Below are 26,787 nucleotides of genomic sequence, written 5' to 3' on the forward strand. Positions count from 1 at the left end.
AAGATTTCCCCAGTATGTGATGTCCTGTTATCTATAACCGGACTGTTTGATCCAGGAGATGGTTAGCACAATGCGTCGGTACTAATGGTCTGGTCGAATCTCGACACGTGGATGGCCGCTTGTCGCCTAGAAGACAATGTGTATGCCAAAGAATGTTGGAGGAATGATCTTCCGTGATATGCGTAATTTCAATTTGACTTTACTTGGGAAACATGTTTGGTGTTTTATTAAGGAGTCTAATTGTCTTATGGCTAAGGTTTTACGTGCGAAATATTTCCTGGATGGTGATCTTTTACATGCTATGTTGGGAAATAACCCCTCATTTGCATGGAGAGGGATCCACCATGTGTTGGTCGCCATGCAAGATGGTCTCTTTTGGCATGTGGGAATCAACAATTCTACGCTTATGCATATCGACCCATGGGGTGATTCATTTAAGTTATCCTTTGCTGGCTCATATTTGGATAACAACTACAATCTCATTCGATGTCTTGAATTCATGGTCCCTTGTATGGCTCGTTGGAATGAAGCATTGGTCAACAAAGTGCTTATCCCCGATCGATGCTACTAAAATCCTCGCGTTAACCATTGCTTCGTGCCAAGGGGATACAATTGTATGGGATTATCATGATATTGGATGCTATTCGATGCGATCAGGATATTCTTGGTTCCAATGACTTGCTCATGCCCAGGGACTGATCTCTAAATCGTGGAAGATCATTGCCAAGTTACAGGTACTTCCCAACATCTGTATTTTTTGCATGGCGGATGACAAGAGGGCTTTTCCTGTTCACAGTCGCAGAAAATCGCTGGGTTGTCAGACGGTCTTTTTCTGATTTGTCAGGCGATTGAGAAGACGATGCTCCATGTCGTACGCGATTGTCCTCGCACTCAGGAAGCTCTTCAGTCTGTAGGCTACCCAATGAGGCTCTCTCTTAGTATTGAGGATGATCCTCTTCAGTGGCTCGAGGAGTGTTTATTGGGCTTATGCCTTGAGCGATTTACGGGTTTGGTTACCCTTTTTGGAACTTATGGAATAGTCGTAACACATACATTCATGATGACAGGTCACAATCGACGTGGGTCATTGTTGCTAACGCCCATGTTTTGCATCGGGAGTTCGTGGCGGTCTCTCGATCTCGTCGCCAGGTACATGGAGCTATTGGGGTCTCTAGCTTGGAGGAATTGGTCGTTGCTGCTGCTTCTTTTCGTTGGACACCCCCTCCTGTTTGTGTTGTGAAGCTCAACTTTGATGGTTCTCTGGATCCTGCAACGGGGTCTGTTGTTGTGGGGATCGTCCCTCGGGATCATGCTGGACAAGTGTTTGGGGGGGGGGGGGCTCGCTCAATCGATGTGAGGTGCTCTTGACCCCACTTTGGTTGAGTTTAATGCTTTTGTAGCCGCCTTGGATCTTGCTATCGAAAGGCATTGGGAGAATGTTCATTTTGAATCTGATTGCGCTATCTTGATTAACAAATTACTTCATGATGAGGACATCTCTACTTTGGCGTTACATCTTCATCAGACTAAAGACTGTTTCAAAATGTTTTTGGGTTTTTATATTACTTCAATAATCTTGTAATATTGTTGCAGATAGTTTGACTGCAGACAATGTCACCTAGATCCATTTAAGTTGTCATGCATTGAAGTGACTGAAGATTCTAGTTCCTTTACATGATTCTTTCTAGGAATTTGGACTCCACTATAAAGGAACAATCTAATAAATTATAGTGAAGACCAGAATATGGTAGGGAAGAACCAAAGGATTTAATATACGTATATATATATATGAACTGTGTAATAAATTACATTAAAATCATAATTGCTTCTTATCTGTGTTCTCTTCAAAACTGAGCTGAAACCAAATTCAGGGGCAAATTAGGTGAGCTTTACCTACTAAGAGGAAAGGGGGAATTAAAGAAATTCAACTACCTATTAACTGCCGCAGAGCATTATGCGATGCAATTGTAACAGAGTTATGCATTTAGAACTTTGGGTCAATCAAATATAAGGAAGGCAGCCACTCATATATGGGGCACCTTCCACCGGGGTTCAACGTATCGTAACCACTCAAATGGGGGATTCTCGGGCAACTCTGATAATCATATCGCAGACAGCAAGCCAAATCGGGTCATGGCCATCTTTATACACCCTTTGGACTACATATACATTCATGATATGGATTTTCATAGAAGGATTCTTCGGTCCTGAAACGTTCTTTCCCTTTGGCTCCTGGTGAAGGTCCTTTTCTTTTTCTTGGAGCTCCTTTTCTACAATGTAAATACGAACAATATCAAAATTCATTAGAAAAAACATGCCATTCCATTGAACACTGCAATAAGATACCTTCGATATTTAATCACACATCACTTGGTACTTAATTTGTACAAGTTCCACGGCCTACCTGTTTCTGTGCATCTGCCACACAAGTTCGGAGAATGAGGATATTCTTATTTTTCCTTCTTCCAACTCATCAAAAAGCTTGACAAGTCCTTTCCTGAATAAAATATTAACAAACTTGAGATAAGAGTATAAATTGCTTTAATAATAAGAATGCTAGTTCTTTCGTGGAAATAAAATCACAAAAGGATGTTCTTATAGGTCACTTAACAGAACAAAGTATTTTTAGAAAAGAAGTTAAAAAACCATCATCCAAAGAGATGAATTCCTCTGGAAGACTCAACTGCTCACTTCTCACATATTTGTAAATTAACGACTCAGAATTGAATGAATGAATTGCATTAAGCCACATTCATGGCATAAAATGGGTCTGGGAATACTACATAAAAGCAAAACATGTATTAATGGCTCATGTCCTCACAAAAAAGCTATTCCTAAAAGAACCCAAATGTTATTTTCACTATTTGTAACCTGTCTGGGGAGATTGTCTTTCGATGGCCCAAGAATCTGCGGTGCCCCTCAATAGCTTGTGCCATATTACCTGAATATGATGGAACAAACACATCGCTTTCCAAAGAAACAATATAATCTAGTGCAGCACTTTGAGTTGCATGATTAACAAATGCATTCAACTCTTCCTTTGTTGCCAGTGTCTCCTGTCATCAACAAAAGCACCAAGTCATGAAGACACCACATCCTCATGGCAGATTATGCACATCAAACTATTTATAACAAGAAAAAATAACAATAACAAACCTTGAAAACTAGATTTGGGAAATATGATTTGATCTCTGAAAGACGAGCTTCACCACCATAAATTTCACCAGATGCAACATAAATTAGTGTTGATGGAGGATAACCAATAGCTCGAAGAAATATTCCCACTTCTTTGGGGGTTAGTGGACAAAAGCCACCTTTTCTCTGTTCGGTAGGGTTTATATCTTTAACCTTCCAATGTTTTGTGTTCTCCCTGGAAATATATTTAGAAAAATCGGTATAAGCTAAAAAAACACCCCCCTAAGAACCAAAAAAGGGGATAAGGTGAAACTGCCCAACTTTTTCCAAAATTCCAAAGAACTTAATACAAAATTTTGAAGTCTGTATATTGAGACTATTGTCAGGTCATTTTATTCCTAAAGTGTCTCGTTTTCAAGGAGACAAATCGGTAAAGAAAAGGATTCCTGTTAAGATTGAAAGTAAATGCATGAGCACAAAGGATAGGTTCCCACCTCATTATTCTCAGCTCTTCAGATTCTGCATCAGTCAAACCAGAAGTACATCCAGTAAAAGCAAGCATGTCTTTCTCATATCTTAAGTGAAGTGCAATGTATTTTCCACTCCGTGTTCTTAGACGATCCACCAGCTCCTGTGGTGTCATCGTCATGCATACTCAAAATAACTTAAAAAGGAAGTCCCATAGGAGACCTCTTAAATCAATCGATAATGAAATCAAACACGAATGTTTGTTGTGCTTCTTGTATTCTAGAATTGCAAAATGAATTTGTTATAAAATCCTAAATTTTGCTGCATTTCAAAAGCTTCTCATGTATCTTATTTCATGTGTGGGGACAGTAAATTAATAGGGGTGTAAATACCGAAGAATGGCAATTCACCTTTCCTAACCTCTCAATGAGGGGATTGAAGTGAAGAGCACGGTACATAGCACGACATCTCAACCTCTGTATGTCAAGAGGAAGATCATTGTTCGCGAGTCTAGAATCTGATTTAACAACATGGATAACCTGCAAATGTTTCTTGGTCAGCATCCTTGGATTAAAGGTAACAGCGCATTATATGCTGAAAAACATAACTCAGACAGATTGCCCACATCATCACTGCGGATCAATCACATCTAGGAAGGTATTTAAAACAGGCCACAACCAAGAACAAATAATGCCAACAAGTAAATACCTGATATTCGTCCCACAGCCGAATCATTTCTTTGTAGTAACCCATGCTAGACCATGAAGTAAAGTGCTTTCTAGCACGAGGAACATGTTCCAGTTCCTTTGGAAGCTCCTTAACAATCCTCACATCTGGTTGTAAAGTTGTAATGAAATGATGCTCATCAAATATATCAGAAAATGCACTGTCCAATTCAAGATAAGAGACCTTAAGTAATTAGAGGAAACTAAATAAGACCAAAACAATTACAGATTTTGGTGGAGTTGAGAGAGAAATAAATGAGAATACCTTGAGTCTTGCCAGAAGGATTGTTTATCCAGCTTTGGAATAACTAAGGTTGCATTCATTATGTGCGCTACAGCCACCATGTCCGATATCTACAAGAGAATGGTTACCAAAGTTTTGGCCAATGAACTGGCAATGCAACATCAATGAAACTTGAAAGCAAAAAAATAATGGATTGTAGAGACAAATCCACTCTATGAAACACAAGTTCAAGTCAGTCAAGCAACATCCGAGATAAATTTTTTGTGGTGCACAAACTGATAAAAGCTTATGCCAACAATAGTTATAGACCCAAACCAAATTAAAAGTGTAAAAACTAATATGCATATTACTCTTAGAGTACTAAGCATCTAGCGCTTAGCTCTGACCTAAAATATATGCTATTCCATATCATCAATAAAAACCAGTTAACCCTGGGAAAAATAACTCCACTGGTTTCAACTGAAATTGATCAAATTGTTGTTTTTTACAGGCCAGAGTATCGTAGAATTGTAGTACATTGTACGAGGCCAAAATGCAAGAAGACGAGCACAATTATTAACTGCATAAACTTCATAAAGGCTTAGAAAATTCTATGATAGGTGGCAAAAACTATCTGAACCACACAAGCAATTTTCTAGTTCTATAAAATCGTTAATCATAGAATGCGGCCTTGAATGTAATTAGACACCTATATACGGAAAGAGCAGGTAAAAGCAAAAAAGAAAAAGATATAAGAAAACATACACCAGTGCGCATTTGATTCAATCCTCCATTACAGTTCACTGTCAAATACCGGTCAGATCTATGTGAACCTGATATAGCATTAAATGATATTAGAGAAAGCCAGAATTATCGATTACAGACAGATAAACAAAGAAACAACTAGACATTGAATAAAAGAGCAAGCTCTACAGAAGAACTAACCCAAAAAGAAAAGGGATAGTCTTCAACAGAAAAAAAAACTACAATTATCTGCATAACTCATAAATTTCTAGATTTTTACCTATATATTTGCGCGTAGGATGGGCACACGGACGTAAGCCACGGCTAGAAGGAGGAGCCCAAAGTTCTTCATCAGTTATCTGCATAACTCAAAAAGAAATTATAGAAGAAGTTAATCCTTGAATTTCCCTTATATAAAAAAAAGATTGAACAATGGTTAGACTGCTGTTAATTTGTGCAAATAAATTTCAGATAGTGCAAAAAGACAATGGCCCATTTTTGAAAAGCCTCAAACAAGACTACCCATTAACAGAAAGATCAGAAATATCAAATCACAAACCTGTACAGAGATTGGGCTGAATTGTTCCTCCTCAATGTTTCCAGCATTGAAGACAAAAAAGATGATCGATAAAGCAAAGAAGAAGAATATGTAAAGAGCAATGGCCCTGGGAGATTGTTTCCTAGAGATTGATTTGCTCGTTGAAACGTTTTTCATAAGAGACGACCCTCTATGGTTTACCATCTCAACCAGTAGATCTCCGGCTTCACTTTCTGTATTTCCGTCACCGGTATTTTATAATTTACACCCTGATTAAATAACGGGAAATTCTAAGGCAACAAACTTAATACGAAAATTAATAGCACCCAATGCATAAGAGATGGTTCTAAGAAATTTGATAAGAACCGTTGAATGAAAAGAATCAGTGAAATTAGTTAATTGGCGAAAGGAAAAGCTAGAGAGATTTGTGTGATCTAATCGAAGGGAAAACGAGTCAAAATACAACATCAGTCCTTGTAGTATATTTGAAAAAATATTGATTTGCCAAAACTAAAATACATTTTTTTATAAAATTTTAAACATAATCTTAATATTCTCTAAAAAAACAAATATATAATTTTAAATTAAAAGCATTTTATATAAAATCGAAGACTTTGTTATTTTTAAAAATAACACATACAAATAAATATTTATAAACTTAATTTGGATGAATTTTTAACCTTCACATACTCACGTAAATAATTATTATTGTACTTGGATAATCTAATTGAAACTCTTAATGATATGGTTATCTCGTCACAATCTATAAAACATGTACTTGTGTAAGAAAATAATCTAAACGTTAAGCTTACAAAACTCAATGATTCACATTTAATGTATTACATTTCATGTCGTACATATAAAATATCAGTGATGACAAAAATATATAAACATCAAACTTTTACGCCTATAATTCAAGTTGCTTCAATAATTGAAGAAAATGTTAATTTTTCTTGAAGTTTTACGTTCGAGCAGTTACGTCTGTAGGATGTAGTTGTATTGTCAATGATTAAGAAAACATATGAACATTCATTATCGTATAATCATCCCGGACTATTAAAATAAATGTCTTAATATGACATACACTAACCTAGCTTAATTAACCAGTTGAGTAGAATGAAGGATGAACATTTTTTAGATGGCCATTTGGAGGCAGATAATACACGCCTCCTCCATATGTCTCCGTATCAGTAGTTGGATCGCAGAGACATTGTGAAACTCGTTCCGGTGCTTGAGTGGGACTAAAATTTGAAACATGATGATGCCCATTTTGATGATTTGATTTAGGGTTGGTGTGGTTGCCCTCAAAGATTTTGAACAAATTGCTGGCTTTCACTGTTACAACATTAAACTTTCAAGCTTCATAGGAAATCATTGTTGATTCAGAAGTATGCAGAGATGTTTAAGTTAGGGGAGAAGATTGCAGAAGTTCAGATACTACGATTTATGATGCAAAGCAGACAGTATAAGCCATGCAATTTGAAATGAAAATATTGGAGGATGAAACACTTCAATTAGCAAGAATAAAATCATACTGAGAGTTTAAAGTGAGGATGGGAAGAAGGTGAACACTTAAGACCACGATCCCACGTTGTTTGGAGACAACCGACATCACTGCATGGAACTCACGGAGCCGTGCGGTGAGTAGAACTACTCTTTCTCCTTTTACTAAAGAATACCGTGTGCTCGCCGCTCAATGCGGCATGCGCCTATTTTTGGAGAGCTGTTCTTTCGGGAACAGGACCAGCAATTTCAGTCTATTTAATAGTTGGTTATTTGTCTAATAAAACTTGCATTAAGGATGGATGTTTTTGAGGTTAGTGCTGATGAAACTAAAAGTCGCTGCAAATTTATGCTTACATTCTTTAACACTGGAAGTAATTAAGAGAATTCATTTTCTAAAGAATAAGCAGTCATTTTCTAAGTGGATTTTGAATCAGTTTGATTAGTTTGGTCATATTTTCATATTTGTAGTCAAGATCAAATAAAAAATAATTAAAATGTAGATGACTAATTTACCTAAAAATGAACAAGAAACAATAAAATTAGGTATGAGAAGAAAAAGAATTCTATGATGAAATGATAGAAAAAATAAATAAAAAAATTTAAAGAAAAATATATAAAATATCAAAATTTAAAATTTGGAGTCAAAGACACATTAAAAAGTGAGTGGAAATATCGTAGTCAAAGACGCAAAAGGATGATTAACCGAAATTACACTATTTACTAAAAAAAATTAAAAGAATTATGCATAAATATTCACGAGTTAAGTATATTCATTTAGGAGTAATTATGATAACCATAAGAGTTTTATTTAGGAAGGGCCATGATATATCAATATTAGCCGTATTGTTGGATAAAAGATTAAAAATCGTATAAAAGCACTTATAGGTGGTATTCAATCTAATTTACACATGGGAGTTATTGGATTTAAAGTTAAACAAAACTATTTTATTTCCATAATTGATCTATTAGTTAAAGAATGTTTATGTTTAAGAATTCAAACCAAGAATTCCGATATTAAATATTTAGCAGAAAATCTAGTAATCGGTTGGACTGCTATAAACGAATATATTAATACATCTGAGGTAGAAATAAAAGAGGTTAATAATAAAATTATTGAACACTTTGAACCAAATAAATTTACTTCTGAAATTCAGCCTAAATTATTACACTTAAAATATTTATCTTTACTAAGAGACTAAATATTAGAAAATTCTAATGCTCCTAAACCTCTAAACACAATAGATTATGTTACTTCAGGAGATAAATTATGTTTTAAAAATATAGCCGTAGTAAATAACGAAAACATGGTTTTACCATCTTCTAGTCAAATAAATGAAGAAGAAGAAAACAATAATACACAGATAGGTATGAAAACAGTTCATATTCCTATTTTCCTAACCGAACCAAGTAGAAGTTCTAGAAACAATAGAATGGAAGAAATAAATACATCAGCTATAATACAACAAATGAAACTTGAAAAAAATTATTTTTTCAAGATTTCAATCTAGAATATATTATACATATATTGAAATAACATTTCAGTTTAGAGAGCATAATATATATTCTTTACATGTCTTATTAGACACAAGAGCTAGAACAGTAGTTGTCGAAAAAAATGCAATTCCTGAAGAAAATGGAAACCAATGAAAAATCCAATTAGAACGGTAGGAATATATGATAATGAAACCATTATTCAATATAAAGCTAGGAATATTCCAATCTACATAAACAATGTAAGATTTGTAACTCCTAAAATATTATGCTTTCCAGAAATGCATGGAGACATATTATTAGGAAATAATTTTATATATCAATACTTACCATTTCTATTGATAAAAATATGGTAATTTTATATGCAGAAAAAACTTCTGTAAAAATACCATTAGTAAAAAATCATAAATTTATATGTGAGAAAAATTTTAATCCACTAAGAAAATAAAATATTAAGCATCTAGAAACAAATCATTGGATGTTTAAAATATTAGAAAACAATTTTAGTGAAGAATCACTAAAATTATGGAAAATAGTCCTAGATATTGTAGTATAAAATTGAAAAATCCCAATAAAATTATACGAGTAAAACCAATTATCTATACTAACAAGATATAGATGAATTTGATATTCAAATAAAATTATTATTAGAAAAAAGATTAATAGAAAAAACTAATAGTCCACAGTCTAATCCAGCATTTATGGTAAGAAATCATGATGAGGTTAAAAGAGGAAAAGCTAGAATGGCCATTAATTATAAAAGATTAAATCAAAATATTATATTTTATGGCTATTTTATTCCAAGAAAAAATACGTTAAGTAATCAAGCTAAACAAGCTAGATAATTTAGTAAATTTGATTGTAAGTCATGATTTTGACAAATAATGCTAACTGATGAGTCAAAACCATTGACAACCTTTAGGGGGCGTTTGGATCATGGATTTTTACATTCCTGAGGGAATATTTTTCTCCTGGGTTAAGATGCCCACGTTTGGATGGGGCTACATTCCCAAGTGAGGGTAATATCTCAATACCAGCAATATTTTTTCAGTCTGTTTTACTGGGAATATTATTCCCACAGCTAACTTAGGTATTCTTTTATTCCCGTGCTTAAGGGCTAAAATACCCTTTCTTATATTCTTCTCCCAATTAGCTTGGTGTTGTGAAGGAAAACAATCATCTTCTTCGAATTGGCGACAAAAGGTCACAGAGTTCAAGTCCACTTCTGATTTCAAAGACCATATTATTCGTTATTTGCTTTATTTCTTTCCATGTATATCTCTCTGTTCTTATCTGATGCCCTTTTTAAAGGCTGAAACTTTTTGGCATTAGCCCTCACAATCTTTGAGGACTCGCAGCAAGCAATGGCCAATTGGGACTAGCAGCAAGCAATGGCCAGTTGGGTTTTGTCAGAATGCGGCTTAAGACCCCTCCCTATAATCAGATTCTATTCAAAACCCAGACCTTCAATTCCTTCAAACACCAATAACAATGGCCTAAAGGTTAGAACTTTACCTGGTTCTTCTCCATTCAATTCAAGGTCTCCACTCAGTTGTTTAAGCTCTAAGGGATTCCTTATTGGGTATGTTTCAGTCCCTTGAAGCACATATTTCTTCAAAGTCTTTGTTTTTCTGTATTATATCTCTCGAATTTGGTATAAATTGCAGATATTCTTCATGTGGCTCGACTTGGTAACTTACCTACACCACCACGGCCACGATGAGAAGTTTATGTGGTACCAAGGGAAGGTTTGGAAACTGTTTCAGCTGCAACATGGAACATCATGGTACCGAGGGCACTGCGTTTGGGTTCGATCTCGAGTCTACTATGAGGTCTGCCAATGATGTCGTCGCTGGTACTTTCAATGTGTAAGCCATCGTTCCACTCTTCTTGATCTGCGTAATTTGAATGAAGCTTCGATTTTTAGCTTGTTTTTATGGTTGAGTATGGGATTTGATTGAACATTTTGTTTGTGGGATTGCCGGTTGATTCGATTTGGTTGATTGGTGTTGGGTATTTGATTTTATGGGAATTAGGGCTTTAAGATTTTCAATGTGCATTGATATGGTTGAATTTTACTAAATTTGATTGAAGAATTATGGTTTTTGGTTGATTCACTGTCAATTTTAGGATTTAGAATGTGAATGTCATTCAAAATATGGGTCTGTTAGACTTTTGATTTTGTAATAGTCACCTCTTTGCATGTTAGATGTGTGTAAATGAATTTGTATTATATAATACACACATGTATCAAAGATGCTCTGCTAAAAAAATTATTTGATTTAGTATAGAAGGATTGAAGAAGGGTAGAGGAGGGCTTAAGATCACATCGGTTAAGAATAAATAATTTGGTATTTTTAGATCTTGGTTCGACATTCTTAGCTAAATCGGGGTTTACTAAAATTGGCTCTTCTTGTACTTTTGATTAGCTAGTATACTTGGTTCCTTCCCCAATTATACTACTGATACGTATTGAAATACCCTAAACCCTATAATGGTGGAAGAGTTTATGTGGATCTTTGAACAAAACTCATGCAAAGTTATTTTTCTCCCATTAAAAGTTCAACAAAAATGGATAACTACAAGTCCTAAGATTATGTTTTTATCATGTTATTTCATATTTGGTTTGGTTCTTTGTGCTCCAGTGTTTCAAAGGGGGTGAGAGATATTCCAGGGAACTTCCAATTTTCCACGAGTAGTGTTCTTTCAGGAAAAGAACTTGTCTATTTTGGTTTATTTCTGGCGAGTGGGATCTTCGTTTACATCGCTTTTACCATGTTTCTTCCAGTCATGGTGATCATGCCACATAAATTTGCTACTTGCTTTACTCTTGGATGTGGTTTTATCATCGGATGATTCTCCTACCATGTGTGTCGCAACTTTGGATATGGTGCTACACTTGTAATGTTTAGGTTATTCATTAACACTTATTTTTGGAAGACATTGCAAGGGTTAGTTTGTACTGTTTAGTAACTGATTCTTCTATGATATTTTATCCTATATTTTGTAAGTTGTATATCCAGGTCAGTTCATCTTAATTTGTTGTACTTATGGAACAATCTAACAAACAATTCTTATTTGTATTGTTTCTTGGGTTAGCTCTTAAACAAAACGATTTAGTTCTTACTATTTTTATGTTTTAGATTTCCTTTCTCCATTGTTCGGTTATGGTAAACTGTAGAGGAACGATTTGAGAAAATTGAATTATGATAATGGGTTTGGATCGAGCTTTTGAAATTAAACCCAAGTTTCAATATCGTTTTCCTGTCATTTTCCAGTAACCAAACTAGTTGTATTTGTTTAAACTTCAAATTCTCCATATGTTATTATATGCTTTTATTCCTTTTTTATACTAGGAATTGAAGTCAACCCTGGAATACCACACCCTTATCATTCCGGCAGTGTTCGAGGAAAGCTTCACATTACTCGGGTATATTGTTCTGAACAAACAAAGAGCGTTTATATGGATTTGAAAAGTTAGTTTTTGAGGTTTTGACCCTTCATAATGGAGTGCATTGTTTATATGGTGTATATTGGTTAATAATTGGGGCATAGTTGTTAGTTCTCCAAAAAAAACGAACACAAATACAACACTAAAAATTAAATAAATACAAATTAAACATAAATACTTATAAAAATAAATAAACAATACAAATAAAATCATATTCATTCAAACTTAATTTATTTACCAATAATTATGTATCAAAATTTTATGCTCATCTTCGTTTTTACTATTTACGCTTAAAATCTAGAATTAAGTATGAATATAAAAAAGATAAATAAATAAATAAATTATTTTATATAGAAGATATAATAATCTTATATCTTAGATAACAAAATAATTTACATCTTTTATTATATGAATATTTATGAGAATTTTCACATAAAACATTTAGTTAAATGTTGATGTAAAATTTTAATATATTTTTACATAAATTATGTAAAATTTAATATTAATTAAAATTAAAAATACTGATATATTTAAATACCCAAGTAATATATTATCAACAAATAGAATTTATATAAATAATTTTAATTTAATATTTAGAATTTCACTTGTTAAAAAATATAGAACAAGGACAATTGGTAAAATATACCTCCAGTAATCTTTTATCCTTCAACCAAACACTGTAATCTTACATTCTTGCCAAACAACCAAACACAGTAATGTAACATTCCCAGTAATCCTTTCACTGGTAATCTTTTATTCTCACTGGTAATCTTACATTCCGTGAACCAAACGCACCCTTAGTGCATTCAATGGACATTATCAATGGAATGTATGCATTTGGATTATGTAATGCCACCACAAGTATTTCAAGATGGATGTATCCAATTTTTAGTAAGTACAAAAATTTTGTGTAGTACACTCCAGTAATCTTTTATTCCTTCAACCAAACACTGTAATCTTACATTCTTGCCAAACCAACCAAACACAGTAATGTAACATTCCCAGTAATCCTATTCACTGGTAATCTTTTATTCTCACTGGTAATCTTACATTCCGTGAACCAAACGCACCCTTAGTGCATTCAATGGACATTATCAATGGAATGTAATGCATTTTGGATTATGTAATGCACCACAAGTATTTCAAAGATGGATGTATCCAATTTTTAGTAAGTACAAAAAATTTTGTGTAGTTTATATAGATAATATTTTAGTATTTTCAGAAACACTGGAATTACATAGAAAACATTTAAATATTATTTCACAATAATTCATAAAACATGGAATTATACTTAGTACTAAAAATAGAATTAGAAAAAACACAAATATAATTTTTAGGATTAAAACTATCTTTAGATGGTCTTAAAATACAAGATCATATTATAATCAAAATAAAAATATTCTGAGAATATTGAAGATAAAAAACAATTTCAACAATTTTTAGGAATAGTTAATTATGGAAGAAAATTATTTCCAAAATTATCTGAAAAATATGTATGTTATACGATAAATTAAAAAATGGTGTACCTTTTTCCTGGACTAAACAAGATTTGAAAAATAGTTAGAAAATTAAAATCTGAAATAACAGGTGTTCCAAAAGTTTATCTACCTAAACAATGTGATAAATTAATATTAGAAACAAATGCCTCAGAAAAACATTGGGCATGTGTTTTAAAAACCATATCACTAATCAAAAGAAATTTTTTGAAAAATCTCTTACTACACTTTCAAAAACTTTAGTTGAAAAAACAACTGAAGCTGAAGAATTGTTATTGAGATCTATCATATACAGAGATTGATTTATCTTAAAAATAGGTTTTTTGACAATAGAGGAGATAAACAATCTTCTTGGTATATGTCAATATTTTTTTCATAAAGAGAAAATAAATCATATTTTAGTAAAAGTATATAGATTAAGTTTACATAATAAAGCTTATCATGTCTCACCTACAAATATTTTTAAATATTCATAGAACAATTTGCAATCCGCAAAATCAAATTAAAAATACATTTTTCCCCAAAATTATAATCAATCCTATTTAACTATGAATATTTCAGAAGAAACCTATCCTGTTATAAAGTTCAGGCTTGATCATGAGCCAATTGATATAAACAATATTGAATAGGGATTTGTTAGACAACTATTATTACACAAATCTTCTTTACATCTTATAAAAGATTTTCTAGCTTTTATTAAATCTCAACCAAGAGATTTAACAAGAAAAAAAAAAGAATATTTTCATATTGCAATAGATAGTCTTATTGGTATCTTTGACAGAGAAAAATTTGTCAACTATATCAAATTTGGGTAAATATGGTATTAAATCATTGTTGTCTTCTTAGTGCAATAGAAGAATAGCCACAAGGATTGAAACAATCAATTGATAAATGCATCAATGATCCTGCCTATTATCAAATACAAGCAATAGTTGATTTGAAAGTCACAGCTGAAATTAATTCTTCATGAAAATGGAAATAGACTTCGAACTGATGGGAAAATAATAATGGTTGAAGACTTTCATTTAGAAGAAAACATATCTGATGAAGAGTCCATACCGCTATTAAAAAGATAGCAAATATGGAAATTGAAGACTATCCCCCTTTCATAGTTGAAGAAATCAAAAGAACACCAACATGGAACAAAGCAATGTTAACACCTCTGTCACCATCTCTAGATGGATATGAAATAATGAATATAGAGAACATGCAAGAAGGGTGAACATGAAAAAAGTCAAAAAAAATTGTCATAACCTAAATAGAAGGAAGACTGCAACAATAAATAAAAATACAATATGTGGAAGCCACCATAAAATAGAAAAGTACAAGACGTAGAAGCCACCACAAGAAGACAAAAATAAAAGCACCAACACGTGGAAGACTACCAAGGCGTACTTCAAAATAAATTGAAAGTAGCTTTGTAATGAAGTCTATAAAAGGAGAAGCTTGCAAGCAAGAATGACCTTTAGAATCACCTTTTGTATCATCTTTAGCATCACCTTTTCTACTACCACTCTCCTCTCCAGCTTAGTTCTCATAGATTTTTTCTTTATAATATTTCGTTCTCTTTCTTTTGTATCACTATCCTTGTGTAAAATACTTGTGTAAAATCGTTTCTGCGCCCTTAACCATGATAATAATTGCCCTAAAATAATTATAAAATCATGATAATAACTTAGTTTATATTTCATTGCTTTTTAATTGAAATATGCTACGGACAAGTTTATTCATATATGAAATTACAAAGAATCATTATAAATACATAAATTACAAACAATCAATATAAATATATCTCAATTCTCCTTTCCCTTGCTGCGGTTCGTCCACCCTTGTTCATGGTGTATTGGACATGCCGGGTTGGAAGTATGATAAGAATAGATGTTTCACGACTTGAAGTGCGTGTGCTCGACGAGCAGTTTGGCTCGTTTGGAAAGGATAAAGAGAGAGTTCGGAGACACCTAAATGCGAGATGTGGCTTGTGCGGCGCTGCTGTTGAATCTGCCTCCCACATATTTAGAGAGTGTCCGACTACTCGGGTAAGTTGGCGTGCTTTGGTGAGACCTAATCGGATTAATGAATTTGCTAGACTGCCGATGGATGATTGGATCGGCTCTGTGGTGTCTTTGGTATGACGAAATCCTATGCTCTTTTATCCGGATTATGTGACAGATGACTAATGATGGAGTCAGAAATATTTTTTTTAATGTGGACACACATAGGGTTGCACAGAATTCGGATTTTAATCCGATTCGGATCGGTTTTTATCCGATCTGGTTTTTTCTCATAGAAAAAAAATCGGTTTATAAAATAACCGGTTTGGAGGGCCTGATATCCTAACCGGTGTAACCGGTTTCGGTTTTAAAAAAACCGATTTTTTTAAAAATCCGGTTATAAAAAAACCGATTTTAATATTATTAAAATTACATCGTCATCAATTGCAACAAAATTTACGATAATTGAAATACTTAAATACTTCCAAGTTCGATAAATTAAAATACTTAAAAACTTCCAAGTTCGATAAATTCAAATACTTAAAAACTTCAAGTTCAATAATTGAAACAAAGTTTACGATAATTAAAATAAAGTTTAAAAATAAACTACATTGCCATCTCTTCTTCATCATCTTCGCCTTCTTCGTTTGGAGGGGATATTCCAAGTTCGACTTCTTCAATGTGTAAGTTTGCTTCCAAATCGGCATCAATTGCATCTTCTAGGGTGGAAATATGTTGCTTACGAGCCGCTCCATCCAAATAATCCTTCAAACAAATGCATACTTCCACCGACTCGGGACTTAGTCTTGATCTCCGTTGCGATATAACCCTACCACTAACAGAAAAAGCGGATTCCGAAGTTACCGTAGAAGCTTGGACGGTTAGTAAATCACGGGCCATGGCGGCTAGAATCGAAAATTGTGCTTCATTTTCTTTCCACCAAGCCAAAATATCTAAACTTTCAAACTCTTCAAATGTCATTTTTGATAGAAAATCGCATGACATGTAATTTCCCAACTCGCTACTTGGGGTGGTAGTACGTGATCGTTTGGATTGGGAATTTACAAGAGTGTTAAAAAGATTCAAATTTATGTTACTTGGACGTCTACTAGATGATTCCGCATTCATTCTCATTTGATCGTGTATTACACTACTTGATCCGTATTTAGTTAAATAAATTACAAACATGTCTCGAAAACATTTGTTAAAATAATTTATTTGGTTTTGGACAAAGTTGGGTTCATCATCGGTTAGATTAAAAGCAAACGCAATTTGTTCAATTAGTGTTTCAACCCCACCAACATTTAACGTTGGGTTTAAAGCGGCGGCACAAGTAAAAATGGAGGGAATCTCCTTAAAATATTTTAAAAGTTTTTCCTTCATTGCAAAGCCAATTTCTTGAAAAACTTCGGTTTCAAATTCAAAGTCATTTAGTCGGGTAGCCAACAAAAATATTTGATTAAGAATCAACGGGCTAGTAGGGTAATAAACACCGGATAAAAAAGTTGTTGCATTTTTAAAAACCTCAAGCAAATCGGTTATTTTGGCTATAGTTTCCTAACTCGAATCCGGATAAATGTTTGGGACATGACCCCTCTCGAAAAGTCGATCGTGAAATGTTTGCAATGTTTCCCTTTGCCTTAAGGCAGTATGCATCATCATCCAAGTTGAGTTCCAACGAGTTGGACAATCCAAATTAGGACCCAAAGCTTTTTTATTAACGGACTTACAAAATCGTTTATAATCATTTAGTCTTTTGTTGTTGTTACAAAGAACCGATTTTATCATTGTTTTAAATTCTAATCTAATCGGCTCAATAACCTCCAAACCAGCTTGCACGGATAAATTAATTATGTGTGCAACGCAACGGGTATGAAAAAACGCACCGTCTAAAATCGGTGAAAGTAATATTTTCAATCTTGGAACCGCGTTTGTATTATTCGATGCATTATCAAATGATATAGAAAAAACTTTATTTTCTAATTTATAAAGACAAATTACCCTTTTTAAAAGTGTAAATAAATTAGCACTGGTATGCGGCTCACCGAATAATTCAAACGCGATTGTTCTTTTCATCATTTGCCAATTATCTTGATCTAACCAATGTGACGTAACGGCTAAAAAAGAATTTTCGGTATTATGAGGGGAACTCCAAACGTCACATGTAAGCGACACACCATAACGGTGTTCTTGGAATCCTAAAATCATTTTTTCCCTCGCCGTACGCCACATTTTTTATAGCATCTCTTCTAAGGGTAGTACGACTTACTTGAGTATAACGTGGTTGCATTAGTTGTTGAATTGTTGTCGTGAAATCTTCATCATCAAAGTGGTCGAACGGCAATGCTTTTGTAATCACGAACTTTGTAAACGCTTCTCGTAATTTTTTCGTTGTCGTAAACAAAAACACCACCTTACGGTGTAAGATTCGATTGATTAGGATCCGATCTTGAGCGAAGTGCCTTGCATGATTTTGTCAAATGGTTCTTCAACGTTGTGTTTCCTTCCGATGCAAGAAACTTTAGACAAAGTTTACAACGCGCCCTCCTCGAGCCATTTGACATCTCACATAAATCGTAGTGATCCCAAATATCTTTGTTTCGAGTGTGTTCGATCACTCTCACGACTTCAAGGTTTCCCCCGACGGAAGATTCAACCGTGTTACTCATGATGAACAAAAAATTACAAAAATAAGATTTGAGAGATGTTTAAGTGTTGTGTAATAAGATTTGAGAAAGTTGTAATCAACCAAATACATCCCCAACCTATTTATACATGTTTAGGGTAGTAAAATGGTAATTTTTTAAAGAAAAAAACGGTCAAAAACGGTCACAAACCCCCCCCCCAACGACTATATTAACGGCTAGTTTTTTAAACCCAGACCGGTTTTTTTTTTAGAATAAAAATCGATTTTTTTCAAACCGGTTTTTTATCCGGTAAAAAAACCGGTCTAGGTTTTTTTCTCCAAACCGGTTAAAATAACCGGTTTAAAAAAATCCGATCCGATTAAAAAAAACCGGTTTTTCCCAAATCCGGTTTCGGATATTTTTTTCGCAAAATCAGATATTCGGATTTTTTGTGCACCCTTAGACACACATAAGTTAACATAATTTTTTAATAGAGTGATACAATTAAAACATTGAAATTTGGAGGCCAGTTTAAAATTCTTAGATAGTTTAGTAATACGATTAACTCTAGATTAAAACAGAAGACTACCGATATATGAAATTCAATTATGTTTTTTCTTCAAGATTTAACCCTAAAATTTCAACATCCACACAGGAATGGGGTTTAATTCGGTTTCATGTCCTGACAAAAATCCCTTTGAAAAACAGAACAATGGGAGGAGTATAGTTTCCTACAGCAAATGAACGCAGCAGCCACACTTCAAAAAGCAGCTAAGCATTCAATCCCACATCCGAATACAAAGGAATAAATAAAAAAAAAAACTAAATTAACTAAAACCTCTCATTTTCTGATTAAATTAGACACCAATTCTGATAACAAAAACGAGGGGTTGTAGAGAATCCCTATCGCCTCCTCATTCCACGGCCAGGGAAACCACCTCCACGCCCTCTGCCGCCCATGGCACTTGCAGCAGCTTCTCCTTGTGCACTCTCCGACTGCAAAATTAAACACACCAAAGCAATAAAGGAACTTTACAACACTGTAAATGGAATGAAACACAACAAGAACTACTAAAGGAACCCAATAATGCATGCTTCCAATTTCAGTTCCTTTTTATTAATGAAGGGTTAACTGTAACTTCAAATTCAATGAGATTACCTATAGTTGGTGATTGAAAAATTCAACATCTTAAACTATTTTCTTACTTTTTCCTCTTCCAACATTTGCTCCCATATTTTTAATTGTATTAAGGTTAAAGACTCATTAAGGACATTTCCACATGATCAAAAGAGAAAATGATTAAATATTTATCTAATTAACTCCCATTTGCACTTTCTAGCCTACTTTTGAGCAGAAAACAACTAAACTTTTCTGGAGCTCATAACCAAAAATTTAAATGTAATTTCATCTATGTTTGATTATCATAATTTTTATCATTGTCTACTAAGAGTATAAGCAAGTCAATCTGATTGAATCAATATACAGATAGAAGGATCCCAGAAAAAAGAGGAAATGACAAACCACAGAATATAAAAAAGCATGCATGTACTTCTAGACAGGGATGAATGCATTACCTTGGGATTCTTGACAGTCTCATCGACGCTAAGAATAAGACATGCAGCTTCAGTTGCAGCATTGATGGCATTGATCTGTCAATCAAACATTTTAGATGCTAGAGGCACAAAACTTATGAAGTTAAGATTATCACAGAAATTAAAGGTTCACAATTATATAACTAATTTTGAGTTGGAAATTGGTCAAGCCACCTTTACAACTGATGGCTCCCACACAAAGTTTGCAAATGAATCTAGTATTCCACCAGTGTTGATGTCCACTCCATAAGGTGCACCCTCACCTGCCCAGAACTTCAAACTGTTAAAAGGAGAATCTTTCACTGATAACAATAGGGAATAAATGATAAAAAGAAATTTTAAAAAAGGTTTTTTTTAAAAGAATAAAACCAGATGGAAGTGCATGCTTCTGCCTTAATTTGTTCAGCACATCTGTTGCGTCAAAGCCAGCATTGTCACAAAGCTGCCGTGGGATAACCTGAAGATGAGAAGAAACACCAAGATGTCACATATTTAAATGCAAAAGTTTCATCTTGATAGAAGGCCAAGTTACATCCTACTTTCCCAAATATATTGTTCTCGTGATAAAAATTGTTTTCATACATTCATGATGAAGTCATACCACGGCAGCAGCATTATACAGTGATCTCCAAATATCTCCAAACTAAAGCATACACAAGCAAGGAAAATGAACAGTATATATAAAATCTTCCCACGGATATATCAAATAAGCCTTTTTTCTGGTAATTATTCACACAACAGGCTCCCTTTGAAAAAATTCAAAAGGTTCAGCAAAATCACGTGAGGCTTTAGCATAAAATTAATGTTGTGGCATGTCATACAATGACTTGTTTTGTATAAAAAACTTGAAAATAGCTCCCCCCCCCCTTTCTTTTTGGTACAGAGGAGGCCAAAGCCTAGGGGAAAAGTGGGGAAGGGAAATTCACAAGTTCTAGGGGTCAAGACCCATCTTTGCAAGAATCTATAAGATGGGTAGCGGTTTGGGCTAAGCCAGGAAGAAAAAACAAAGGGCAGAAACACCTACCTCAAGTGCTTTTGCATAAGAGTTGATAAAAAGTTGAGATTTTCCAGCTATTGTGCGTGCGTGCTGCCTCAAGTATCTACTTATCTCCATCTGCCATCGAAGGCAAGTTTCACATATTGAGATCAAACATTGTCTTCGAATATGCTTAACAATTCACTAGTTATTGTAAACACATACATCTATTGCACCACCTCCAGCAACTACAGTAGAGTTCTTCAAAGCTCTTCTAACAATCATAATTGCATCGTGTAAGCTCCTCTCAGCTTCTTCAATGAACTGAAAATAATAATGCATATATTCCCCAAAATCAGCATGAAAAACCAATGCACATTAATATGCAACACTAGTAAAAATATGAAAACCTGATCAGCTCCACCACGTAGAACTATGGTAGCTGTCCGTCCTGACGGGCAACCACTGAATATATTAAACCTTTCATTTCCAACCTGCTTTTCCTCAAAAACCTCACATGTTCCCAGAACCTTTAAAGCAACAAAGAATAAATTTAAATTTAAGAAGTTCAATAAGCACTGAAAAGTTGGAAAGATTAAACTTTGGGGGAGGGGGAGTTGGCCGCATTTCCAAAAGTCATAATTACCTCATCAATTATGTTGTTAACAGATGTCTGTATGGTTCCACCAGTTGCAGCAGCCACCCGGTGAAGATCTTCCTCAGTTACACGACCAGCACAGAAAATATCTCTGTCGGCAAAATACTGCCAACAAACATTCAGGTCAATAAAACTTGAGAGAATAAAAAGTAATAATTACTGACAAGCATCACTCCTCAAAGTCCCATGCAAAAGCAAAACTATCAATATAGAGAGCATAGGTGCTAGAAAGAAATAGTTATGTCAGAATAACGAAGTGCCAAATATGGCTACATTAACTTTTTACAAGGTCCAACAAAAGAACTCGTACAAGCAGGTAACAAAGTAGCAAGAGAGAAGAATGCCATAGGTCTTCAGAAGTCACCAGATAAAACTTATTTTCACAACCAAAAACATGTATCAAGTCAATTTAGTCGCAACATAACCACAAAAGGAAAATGCTTCATAAATATTGTGCCAGTTATGAATAGCTAAAGAGACATGTTTAAAGAAATACAAATACAGCATTTACAATCAAGGAAAAATCTCACACCTGTGTTGCCAAATCACCAATAGCCAACCGTGAGAGAACAACTTTTACACCACTCTTCACACATTTATCCAACTTGTCGTAAATGATATTCCATTCCGCATCAACAATTGATTGATATTGTGATGGATCTGAAAGTCTGTAGCATATAAAACAAAAAGTAGAGCCAACATGACTTATGGAAAAATAATTCAAACAGAGATAGCAAAAACAACTACCTTATCTCAGCATTCTCTTTCTCAGATTTCAGTTCCAACTCGATGTTTAACAGAAGTATTTTGGGATTCAAAAACTTCTTTGGCTGCTGTTCGAAACCAGCATATGAAAATGTCTTTTTAAAGGCAACACCATTAACCAAAAAAGAGTCCCTCATATTACCACCAGGAACCTTGCAAAAGAAGAAGAATCTATTTTGACGTGGCAGTGATATTAAATACAAGAAACATAAAACTTGGACCCATATTTTAAACCTTATAAAAATCAAAGTCAAATTGATGCCCACCTCATTTCCTAAAGGAACATTGCAACACTTGCACTTTACATGAAGCTAAACCCTTAATGGATGAGAATCTAAACCCTTAATGGATGAGAATCTAAACCCTTAATGGATGAGAATCTAAACATAAAGAACAGCCAAGTGCTACACACAGCTAGGAAGTAAGATAGTGCAATATAAGACACACTGGGTCCAAAACATCATTTCCCTGACAAAATTTAAGGTGTACTTTCAAAAGATCCAAGTACAAATATTGGGGGGGGGGGCAAGAAAAACGGCAAAAAAAGGTTGACAACGAGGCATGAAACAGAAGATTACCTTCTTAATTCCAATCATATTTAATCTATCTTCATTGCCAATGGCAATAACAGCATCCACAACCATTGATGCAAAGAACTCCTTTTCTCCACCAATGAGTTTTGAAGAAAGTGTTGTTGCAGCACATTTAGCTAAGAAGCTTTTCTTCTCTTCTAGACTTTTACCCTCTATACTGACAGCAAGTTCTTTGATCTTCTCAATAGCCTGCCCGTTAAGTAAAACATTCAACATATATAGACTCATACTTCAACATCTAAACCGTGAAAGGAGGCTAAAAAACACAAACTAACCAAATTGCAAGCAGTTCGATAACTACGGATAAGATTTTGAGGATGGACTCCATCCTCAACAAAAGGCTTGGCCTCTTTCAAAAATTCTCCGGCTAGCAGTACAACAGTTGTAGTACCATCACCAACCTGCACCACACAAGAAGAAAGTTGTGTAAATCAACTAAATTGCATGAAAAACAGTGGATCTCGATAACGCCAATACCTTCAAGTAGATTCATGATGCTGAACAAAACCAACTTCAAATTAAACTAGTAGTTTTGTAATGAAAACCCAAGGCCCAAGCAACTATTTAAACTACAATTCAACTAAAACTAGAGAAAACGATTCGGAATGCGTCAATATTTTGCCATCAAGGAGTGAAAGAAAAAGAACGATGAGAGTGACCTCGGAGTCCTGAGATTTGGCAATATCAACGAGGATCTTGGCGGCAGGATGGACAATATCAAGAAGCTTCATGATGGTGGCGCCATCGTTGGAAATGGTTACATTTCCTTTGCCATCGTGGATGAGTTTATCCATGCCCCTGGGCCCCAGGGTCATTCTAACCACATCAGCCACGGCGGTGCAAGCGTTGATGTTGCTGACTAGCTGAGCCTTCCCCTGGGAAGTGTCTGTCCCTTCTTTCAAAAGAATGATTTGAGGTTGCTGAAATGAATAAAAAGGAAAATATTTAGTAGCAGTTAAAAAAATCAACACACCGAGTAAAATGAGTGAAGACTAGTGAAGTTACCAGCATGGATGCCATTGCTGCTAGGGTTCCGCTTTCTGTTTTCGGAGGAAGAGAGATGCAGAGTGAGACAAAGAGAGCAGGGAAGAGTGTTCGAGCTCTAAGTTCTTTTATGGGTTCAAGTTTTTAACTCTTTGTGAAGGCTATTGGGCCATAAAGGAAAGATATTTTTTGGTCTAGACTAAAAGTGGGCTTATTTCTCTCTTCTAGTTTATGACCCAACTTCAAAGCTTATCACTTTGGCGGCGCCAATATGAAGCAGCACATTACAGTTTCTTTTACAGTAAATCAAATTTCATTTTTTGTTTCTAAAAAAAGAACAAAACCCAGTTTTTTCCTTGGCAGTCTCCACTCCTTTTCTACCCATCATCTCATTTGGTCCAATCTCTTCGTGTTCATCAGCATTTTTGAGTCGTTCTCCTGTGAAAACCCATCATCAAGATAGCTTAATTATGACTCAGCAGCGTTCGTTTAGACGGCTGGTTATCAACTGTTCCGCTTCTTGTGAGCTGGGTTCCTCCCCAGATCCCATGAACTCATGGTATATACTTTGAGTTTTGATGTTCAGTGTGGGTCTTGCAGTCGTATTGTTATAATTTGATGAAATATTCTATGGTATGTGCTTATATTGGTAATCCGATTATAATTCTGATAATAAGTCGGCTTTAATTTCGAGGAAAAGTGGAAATTCCAAGATTCTTGCACTTTGTATCCGATGTCAGTAGGAATCGGAAAATAGTGGAAATGGATTTGCTCTTTGAACAATATTTTTCAATTTTTGTTAATCCTTCTTCAGTTGAAGTATTGCACAGTCTCTATAAAAGGTTGAAGTTACTATGACTAATGTAAAACAAAAACAACAATACCTTATTCTCACATGTAATAGGATAAGAGGAGATAGGGTAATAGGTTGTCTCCAACTCTATATTCAAAGCAGCTTCCGTACCTCCGGCAATTAGAAAATTAAAAATAAAGATAAAATACAATGCATGTATAAATAAATAAATACATAGTTGAACAGTCTTCTTATGCAGTCTTCATATGTGCGTCTGTAATGGGAAGTATTCCCTGCAAATAAATCTCTGCGTAAAAAAATCTCTGCATATAGACAGAAAACGTAAGACCAGACTAAATTTAAAAAGAGAAAACATGAAGAGAATGATACACAGAAGTCATCGATAGCAAGCTACGAGAATGAATAAAATCAAATTGATTAAAACCTAAACTAAGACAACACTAATCCGCTACCCTAGTTCTAAGCTTTCATAGATTCCAATGACAGAAACGTATAAATAGAAATAATGGAAATTACTACAAAGGCATTAAAAAGAAGACAGAGATGATACACCCTATGGCATTGACCCACACTACTCAGGTATCCTGGTCTTAAGTCTCCATAATTTCCTATCAGAGGTCATGTCCTCGGTAAGGGCTAAATCATTCAAATCATATCTCAAGCAGTCTACCCACTTCCTCATTAGTCGTCCTCTCCTTCTGACACTGTCGGCTGTAATCGACTCTCTCTCCTAACCACATCCGATGGTTGTCGCCTAAGGACATGCCCAAACCACCGAAGTCTTCCCTCCCTCAATTTTTCGGATACAGGCACCACCCCCAAGGGCATCCTAATTGTAGAGTTTGGTGTCATGTCCCACAGAGTCCGACCACATGCCCATCGAAGTATTCTCATTTCTGCGGCCTCCAACCTCTTTACGTGATCCTTCTTGATTGCCCAACATTCTTATTCATACAACATCGCTGGTCTTATTGTCATTCTATAAAATTTTCCCTTAAGTTTTAGAGGCACCTTCTTGTCACACAAAGCTCCAGTAGCAGCCCTCCACTTTAGTCATCCCGCCTTAATACGGTGTGTAACGTCATCATCTACAACCCCATCTTTATGAATCATAGACCCTAGGTACTTGAAACAATCCTTTGAGGGGAGAACGTGTCCTTCTATGCATACTTCTACATCTTCCTCGTTTTGGTTCCCACTGAAGTTTGTACATAAATACTCTGTCTTTTCCATATTGATCCTTAGACCTTTTTCTTCCAAAGTAGTCTTCGAGGTCATCAGTCTACTATTCAGCTCAGTTTTTGTTTCAGCAACTAGGACAATGTCGTCAGCGAAAAACATACACCATGGAACACCGTCTGGTGTCGCACAATAGATGACGTCCATAATCAAGGCGAAGATGTAAGGGCTAAGAAATGACCCCTGGTGGAGTTCGATTTCCACCGGGAAAGCCTCGGTGTCGCCAACTGTAGTCCTGACGTAAATAGTAGATCTACAGTACATATCACGAATCGTCCGGATATAAGCATTTGGGATCCGTCTCGTTTCCAATGTCTTCCAGATCGTATCACGGGAAATGCTATCATACGCCTTCTCAAGGTCAATGAACACCATGTGAAGATCTCTATTTTTTCCCTATATTTCTCCATAAGCGGTCGAAATAGATGAATCGCCTCCGTAGTAGACATGTCGGGCATAAAGCCAAATTGGTTTTCCGAAACCCTAGTAACCTGTCTCAACCTAGCCTCTATCACTCTTTCCCATAGTTTCATGGTATGATTGAGTAGTTTAATACATCTGTAGTTACCACAACATTGGGGATCTCTTTTATTCTTATAGATTGGTATCACCGTAGACTCTCTCCACTCCTCTGGCATCTTGGCAGTCTCTAAAATAATATTAAAGATGTTGATCAACCACTTTACTCCCTTTTCTCCTAGGGCCAACCACACAGTGATAAGAATTTGATCTGGACCGACAGCTTTGTCCACCCCCATCTTTCTAAGAGC

At 34.9% G+C, this 26,787-nt stretch overlaps 2 protein-coding genes and 1 pseudogene across 2 annotated transcripts; 1 reads left to right on the forward strand and 2 right to left on the reverse strand.

Annotated features, from left to right (window-relative positions):
- Window positions 1-1,833: 1,833 nt before the first annotated feature.
- LOC120130732 (O-fucosyltransferase 38-like) lies at window positions 1,834-6,177 on the reverse strand. The gene is made up of 11 exons (XM_039147898.1): window positions 5,855-6,177; window positions 5,576-5,654; window positions 5,317-5,384; window positions 4,594-4,682; window positions 4,312-4,489; window positions 4,014-4,142; window positions 3,630-3,766; window positions 3,157-3,370; window positions 2,872-3,056; window positions 2,405-2,497; window positions 1,834-2,270 (listed from the first exon to the last, which is right to left on the reverse strand). The coding sequence occupies exons 1-11, from the start codon at window positions 6,035-6,037 to the stop codon at window positions 2,144-2,146; spliced, it is 1,482 nt and encodes a 493-aa protein (XP_039003829.1). The 5' UTR covers window positions 6,038-6,177; the 3' UTR covers window positions 1,834-2,143.
- A 1,287-nt stretch (window positions 6,178-7,464) lies between these two features.
- LOC120131092 lies at window positions 7,465-7,575 on the forward strand (annotated as a pseudogene).
- Window positions 7,576-18,991: 11,416 nt separating this feature from the next.
- Window positions 18,992-24,068, reverse strand: LOC120130746 (T-complex protein 1 subunit eta-like). Its single transcript, XM_039147907.1, has 14 exons — window positions 23,986-24,068; window positions 23,640-23,900; window positions 23,256-23,381; window positions 22,966-23,169; window positions 22,370-22,539; window positions 22,155-22,290; window positions 21,611-21,727; window positions 21,375-21,494; window positions 21,190-21,288; window positions 21,013-21,102; window positions 20,358-20,445; window positions 20,163-20,251; window positions 19,971-20,045; window positions 18,992-19,391 (listed from the first exon to the last, which is right to left on the reverse strand). Exons 1-14 carry the CDS (start codon window positions 23,998-24,000, stop codon window positions 19,299-19,301), a joined length of 1,683 nt encoding a protein of 560 aa, XP_039003838.1. The 5' UTR covers window positions 24,001-24,068; the 3' UTR covers window positions 18,992-19,298.
- Window positions 24,069-26,787: the final 2,719 nt, after the last annotated feature.

This window comes from Hibiscus syriacus, unplaced genomic scaffold (assembly GCF_006381635.1).
Source record: "Hibiscus syriacus cultivar Baekdansim isolate YM2019G1 unplaced genomic scaffold, ASM638163v2 tig00110548_pilon, whole genome shotgun sequence".
In the NCBI taxonomy this organism is placed as follows: Eukaryota; Viridiplantae; Streptophyta; class Magnoliopsida; order Malvales; family Malvaceae; genus Hibiscus; species Hibiscus syriacus.

Bases quoted from the DNA above. Each gene is read 5' to 3' on its own strand.
- LOC120130732 (XM_039147898.1), bottom strand. From the start codon at position 6,037: ATGGTAAACCATAGAGGGTCGTCTCTTATGAAAAACGTTTCAACGAGC. The intron at 3,371-3,629 runs GTGGGAACCTAT...ATATATTTCCAG, and splicing joins GAAGAGCTGAGAATAATGAG to GGAGAACACAAAACATTGGA. The intron at 2,271-2,404 runs GTAGGCCGTGGA...TTTACATTGTAG, and splicing joins TGGCAGATGCACAGAAACAG to AAAAGGAGCTCCAAGAAAAA.
- LOC120130746 (XM_039147907.1), bottom strand. The intron at 22,540-22,965 runs GTAATCTTCTGT...TTCTTTTGCAAG, and splicing joins ATATGATTGGAATTAAGAAG to GTTCCTGGTGGTAATATGAG. The intron at 20,446-21,012 runs GTAGGTGTTTCT...TCTCATCTTCAG, and splicing joins CTTATGCAAAAGCACTTGAG to GTTATCCCACGGCAGCTTTG.